Raw genomic sequence first — 7,135 nt, 5'->3', positions numbered from 1 at the left:
ATTGCTGTTAGAAACAAAAGCAAATAAAAATAACATGTGATAAAAAAGGAAAGAAAGAATTTGTGGAGTGAAGTGCAGAAAATAAAACTGGAGGAGAAAACTTTACAGGGCTTCCCCCTATCATGCAGATGTCCAACCAATCCCTTCCACCCCTTCTTCAAACCTTCATACCCCTCTGGAAGAATGTTTCGCCATCTTATGTAGAATTGTTTGCTTCGAAGGATCTTCTTAGGAAAGTGGTTCCTAGATTTGTGTGCTTGCGTGCACAAGTCCTTGAGTATCTTGATATAAGATGGCTCTTTGAGACATTCAGGCGATGAAACTTTGGGCTCTTGATGTGTCTCAAGAGGGACAGTGATGCATGCATGAGCTTCAGTACTTACTTCCATGTCACTAGGCAGATTAGGATCCGTTGGTGGCTCATTGTTCTCATGGTGCTCACTTTGCTTAGGATGCTCAACTTTTTCTTCTTTTTCTTCCTTCGCAATATTATCCACAATTTCCTCACTCTCAAGTGTGGTGTTGACTTGGGCATGCTCAACTTGCTCCTCTTCATTATCCACAATTTCATCCTCATCAACCATGTAGTGTAAAATGAATGGACATTCGTTTTGGTGGTGAGAAGGATTATAACAATATTCACAAAACAAAAATGGTTCGCATTTATTCATAACTCTGACATTGGCAGATCTAACTGTCTTGAGTTGGTGGTATTCTCTTTTTTAAATCATCAATGTCAGCAACTGGACAAAATTGAAATACCTTACTTTAGGAAGATAATTTTTTGTAGCACTTTCCTCTCTTTCAAAGTTTGTGGTGGCTTGGATATGCTCATGATAAGAATTTCCGGACTCATCCTCATCAATCATGTAGTGCCTTTCAGCCATCAATTGACTTTGAAGCTCTTCTTCCTTATTGTTATCCTCTATGCTCTCATTTTCCTAATATTGAGTCATTGGGTCAAGTTGATGTTCAGCTGGATATTCATTCTCACTTTGGCCAATCCATTCTTCCAACCCTGCAGTAGCTTGAGTGTTGGCATATTTGATCTCTTGCATGGATTCTTTCAGTTCTCGCCCGGATTGTTGCAGTTCTTGTATTATCTGGTTATTTGACTGTATGGACGCTTTGACCATGCCTTCCAATGATGACTGTTGTGCAGCCTGTGGCGCTTGAGTGGTGGCATATTTGATCTCTTGCATGGATTCTTTCAGTTCTCGCTGGGATTGTTGCAGTTCTTGTATGTACTTGTGAGTTGATTTCATGAATGCTTTCAACATGTCTTCCAGTGATGTCTGTGCAGGTTGTGGCACTTGAGTGGTAAACTGATAAGTGGGAGGTTGGGCTTGGTGATGGAATTGCGGATAGCCTGGATTGTGCAATTCCTAAAATTGGGGAGCATAATTTCCTTTAGCTTGAGTTGACCATAAGAAATTAGATTGGTTAATCCAGTTCGGGTTGTAATAATTGGAATTTGAATTAAACCATGGACTGGAGAAACTGGTGTTCATTTGCTCATATGGAAAATTAGAAATTTGTCCCCAGGATGGACAATCACTATAATGATGATAAGGATTGGAGCAGCATGAACATGGCTCATGTGGGTAAAAATTTTGAGGGCAGTTGGTAGGAGCTGGTGTCCTATAACTCGGAGAGGCATTAAAATCATTAAAATGAAAATTCATGTTTCCCCCTCACATTTTAGCATGCAAATATCCAACATAAAATATTAACTATTTTTTTAAAAAATATTTTTAAATAAAATAAACTAACACAAAAAAAAAAAATAATAAGAACTAAAATTGAAAAACTCACAAAAAGGACCAAAATAAATTTTTGGCTTAAATCTACGGAACTGCTACAGTTCCTGCCCTTTCTGTGAATGCGCTCGATCGCTCTGATTTATGCTCGATCGTACTCGAGTGAGTGTACGAATGAAAATGTGGTAGTTACGAGGCAGGTGAGCTTGAGTTTGTGGTCTAGACCGCGAGTGCGCTCGATCGTAGCAAGGCTGCGATCAATCGCACCAGGGGCGTGCGGAAGGTGGTTGTGGCCGTAATTGTAAAAAAAAAAAAAAAAAAAAAAAACAAACAAACGAACAAACAAAAGAATTTTTCTTTTTAATTAATATCAGGAGTAAAAACAAACAAATTGTAGAAAAATAAAATCCTAATTATAACAAGTAGAAGAGTAAAACTAATTTAGAAATAAATTTGTTTCAAAAATTGAACAATTCCCCGGCAATGGTACCAAAAACTTGTTGTGCAAATTTATTTTAAGTCGCAAGTGTACGAATCGATTGTAGTTAATGGATTGCAAGTGCGAGGTTGATCTCACAAAGAATTGTATTTTTTAAAGAGCAATTTAAATCTGAACTAATTAAATCCTAATCTAGTTCCAAAAGGGTTTTGATTTTGGGTTTTTAAAACTAAAAGACAATATAAACTAAATAAAGTAAAACAATAGATAAAGGTACTAAGGTTTTAGAATTCACACTCACCCAATCATAACAACATACTTCATGTTCATCAATAATAATCCGAAGTTCTTATAAATTAAATATTATATATGTTTTACTATGCTTCAAAAGATTAATCAAAACCATCCCATGTATCCATTCATTGCACAAATCACAAAAGGAATCCAAATTTAATTGAAACACCAAATGTATCCGAAGAACAAATTATAAGGGCTATCCAATTTTTATGCAAATAAAACCAAACTATCAATTATATGAAGTTATCTTAAATCATCAAGTGTACCCTTGATTGGCAACAAGATATCCAAGAATTATTTTACACATTGAAAAGAAGTAAAACAATTGAAATTAAGCTCAATAAAATCGGGATAGTAAAAACTTACATAAAAGTAATGTTCTTTATTGGTGAGGCTTCATCCCTAACCTTAGTTGGGAATTTAACTCCACATAAATAAAACTAAAATCTAAACCTAAACTAAACTAAAGAGAAAACTGTAGAATTTTGCTCTTTGGGATTGTGTGTCTTTTCTTGAATGCAAAGAGGTCTATTTATAAGCTTAGAGAAGTCCTAGAAGCACTATTAAACCTAGATAATTTGGAGGTCTATCTCCCAGTCAAAATAGAAGTTTGAAATCGGAATAGGATTCGTCCAGATTTGTGTCATTTTATTACAAGGCGATTTTTGGCATAGTAACTGTCCAAATTAGGAAAATCATATTTCACAATGAACTGTATTCTTTTCAGTTAGCTTTCCAGTGCCACTTAAATCACTTCAATCCGATACTTTAACGGAAAGTTAAGGTCAAAATACTGAAACGTGTACAAAATCTGAATTTGAATCCAATCCGATGTCATGCCCCCGATTAAGGTGAATAGGGGAATGCGAACTTAAAAGGAAAACACAACAATTAAGGAATATAATTATCATATATCATTACATTAATACTAAACCAAGGAAAGATAGGATGTCAAAAGTTATATAGAACTATTGTTTTAATATGAACATCTACAAGATCTTGTTTACATATGGGCTGGAAATCCAAAAAAAAAAAAAAAAAAAAAAACAAACAAACAAACATTTCAAGCCCTGTTAGGAGGCATAATCAAAAGTGACTACTATAGGGAGGTTATAGCCTCCCCATGCGTCAAATGTTCTCCTATATATACATAACAAAAATTGTGCAGTCTACAAAAAAAAACAAAAGTCTGCAAAACAGTGGCTTGATCCTTGCAACCCATTGGAATCCCAAGCTCTAAAACTCCTACGACTCCGCAAAGCAGTAGGTCCATGTGCCCCAAGCATAAGGCAATATAATCGGGTTCTCAAGAATAAGGACACTTATGGGAAGCCCTATTCTCAACACTATTATGTATAACGGCATCTGAAAAATTTAAAGTTTAAAGAGATGAGTTCGACAACTCAGTAAATAGCCACAACACCGAGATGCTATAAAACATGCTATGCAGATTTTATGCTATAATCTCAGTTATGCACAAATAATAAAATAATTGATAATTAGTACAAGAATAGCCAGTAACTTATAAGATGTACAAGCACTTCCTTTTACTTTTCTTTCAAAACTACTGCTTTACCCTTTTTGACCCGACACCACAAATTTACTGTGAGCGGTGCATGTTGGCTTGTCCCGAAGGACCTATATGCTCATCCTGTCGTCACAGTGGAGAGCTACCAGGTTGGGAACTTCCCTAGGTGAAGGCCACATGGCCGGTAGCACACACATTCTCGTAACCGCCTTTGGTGTGCTTGCCATGCTACCCTATGCGGTATCGATCGTCACTATAATCGTGTTTCGGGTTAAACATTTATAGCTATGAATGCACATATAACATTTCATATGATCTGTAAGCTCATCTGTAACTGTATGCTATACCATGAACTTTGAGAGCTATTTTCATTCATAATTGCAGTAATGCATAATTCATGAAATAAGGTAACTATAACATGTAAAATTCTTAAACAATGACATATGATTGAATAAAACTTGGCATTAAAATATGAAAGGAAGTACAATTGAAAATCATGTAAGTGAATTCTTCATAAAATTCCCAACATTTTTCCAAAAGATTTATAAAATTTTGTTGGGGGTTTTTGGTGTTGTGTCCCCTTACTTGGATTTGATGTTGAGTTGAGTCGAGTCGTCCTTTCACCTAAATAAATTGCAAAGATGAACTTAGCGGAGTATATTAAAGTTTTAGTCAAAATTTTAAATAAAATATCCATATATATATGTGTGTGTGTGTGTGTACGGACCGCCATGTGTAAGCATGTAAAATCATATCCCAAATATATTGCATAGGTATATATATATAATCCTTATGATATCCAATTTCCCTCCCCAATAATGCTGTGTATATATATATATATATATATATATATAGAAAAAAAATGCTACATATATATTTATATATATGTACACACAAAACAATGCTATACACACACAAAACAACGTGACTATATATATACATGTGTGAGGTGCTAATCATTTATCCAACAAGTCTTACATATATAAAAAAAATTTATTATTGCTATTATTATTATTATGGATGTATAATATCTAATCACAAAAACATTATATTGACTTATGTGAACATGTATAAAAAAATTTGTCTAAACAAAATATATATAATCTTTAATTCTTTATAAAACCTACAGAACTAACATTTCAATAATAAGAGTCAAACTTCTTAAATAACCACCCATACAAGATCCTAAAATACCCATAAGAAGCAAATAATAACCTATCCTAAATCTCTTTCCAAAAAAAAAAAAAAAAAATGATAATAGAGAAAGGGTGTCCTCACCACTGCTATGCTAGAAATGAGGTTGCAAAAAAAAAAAACTTGAAATAATCTCTAGCTTGTTTTCTCTACTGTGTGGTCGTGAGGAGAAATGAAGGCTTTTTGGGTAATTATAATATATCAAGGAGAGTTGAGAGAAAGATGTAATAAAACAAAAAAATCAAGCTAAGGGATAAGTGTCAAAATGGATATGGGGAGACCCATGCAAAAAGAGAAATGTCCATTATGTGGAAGCCTTCATCTTATGCATGAAATACAAGTGGCAAATGAATTAAAAGGGTAAGACACGTTGATAAAATTGGCTTGGAGGCTACGTCTCTTTTTATTATTATTATTAAGCAATAAATCCTCCTAAAATCTAGAAGACTGCAAAGTATTTAATAGGCTAATAATCCCACTAATACTCTCCTAACTAAAAGAGTCCTCTTATAGATATATATATACACACCTATCATGTATCATGTTGAGTTAAGAAGAGATAAAATCTCTTCCTATATTCTAGGAGATCTACATGATATTTAATTGGATAAAAACTCACCTAAAGTTCTATTCTAATGGCTTTTCTAAATATGAGTATATAAATATTCACATTTATGTATAATCACATGAATTAAGTACAGCAACTATATATATATAAACAAAAATGCTTTATAATTTTATTTTAATCTACAAAATTTATAGGATGTCACATTCTCCCCCCTTATAAAAATTCCGTCCTCGGAATTTGTTTAGTCTATATAAATGCACTATATTGTAATAGTAATCATATACATTAATAAATCTATTCGCTAACGCATACCTTATATTCTAATAGTTCTTAGCAAACAGAAAAGTGTATTTCTTGCGTATCTCATCTTTAAATTCCCACGACACTTCTTCGATTTCATGATTCCTCCACAAAACTTTCACTAGCGGAATGCTTTTCGTACGTAGCTCTTGGACCTTGCGATCTAATAATTTTACCGGAACCTCTTCATATGCCAAATCTCCTTGTAACTGCAAAGGTTCATATCGAATTACGTGGGAAGGGTCAGGAATGTATTTTCTCAGCATAGAGACACGAAAGACATTATGTATATTTGCAAGTCCTGGAGGTAAGGCTATACGATAGGGCACAGGACCTACTTTCTCCAGAATTTCAAACGGTTCGATGAAGCGAGGGTTCAACTTCCCTTTCTTGCCAAATCTAGTGACTCCCTTCATTGGTGCCACTCTAAGAAACACTTTGTCACCTTCTGCAAATTCCAAGCTTCTTCGACGTATATCTGCATAGCTTTTCTGTCGGTCCTGAGCTGCTGACAATCTTTGTCGAATTAAAGCAACTTTATCTATGGTATCTTGCACAATATCTGGTCCTAAAATCCTCCGTTCACCAAGCTCGTCCCAATAAAGTGGAGATCGACATTTCCGTCCATACAATGCTTTATATGGAGCCATTCCAATGCTTGCTTGATGGCTATTATTGTAAGCGAATTCTACCAAAGAAAGATAGCATGCCTAGCTACCACTGAAATCTAGTACACAGGCTCGTAACATGTCCTCCAATGTTTGGATGGTCCTCTCAGACTGTTCGTCCGTCTGAGGATGGTATGTAGTGCTAAATCTCAACTTAGTCCCCATTGCTTCTTGTAGACTCTTCCAAAATCTTGACGTGAAACGAGGATCTCTATCAGACACTATTGATACAGATACCCCATGTAATTGAACAGTCTCTTGTAAATACAGTTCTGTCAGCTTCTCCAGTGAGTATTTCACCTTTATTGTAATAAAGTGAGTAGCTTTAGTCAACCTATCCACAATCACCCATATTGCATCGTACCCCACCTGAGTTCGTGG

At 34.8% G+C, this 7,135-nt stretch overlaps 1 protein-coding gene across 1 annotated transcript; it reads right to left on the bottom strand.

Annotated features, from left to right (window-relative positions):
* Window positions 1-6,106: 6,106 nt before the first annotated feature.
* On the bottom strand, window positions 6,107-6,736 carry LOC132190949 (uncharacterized). The gene has a single exon (XM_059605975.1). It carries the CDS (start codon window positions 6,734-6,736, stop codon window positions 6,107-6,109), a length of 630 nt encoding a protein of 209 aa, XP_059461958.1.
* Between the last annotated feature and the right edge of the window lie 399 nt (window positions 6,737-7,135).

The sequence above is a fragment of the Corylus avellana genome, chromosome ca8, assembly GCF_901000735.1.
Source record: "Corylus avellana chromosome ca8, CavTom2PMs-1.0".
NCBI classification, from domain to species: Eukaryota; Viridiplantae; Streptophyta; class Magnoliopsida; order Fagales; family Betulaceae; genus Corylus; species Corylus avellana.
Note: the sequence above shows the minus strand (reverse complement) of the source record. Positions and strands in the feature narration are given on the sequence as shown.

What these genes read in the sequence shown, in the direction of transcription:
- LOC132190949 (XM_059605975.1), bottom strand. Translation starts at nt 6,736, where the DNA reads ATGGCTCCATATAAAGCATTGTATGGACGGAAATGTCGATCTCCACTT.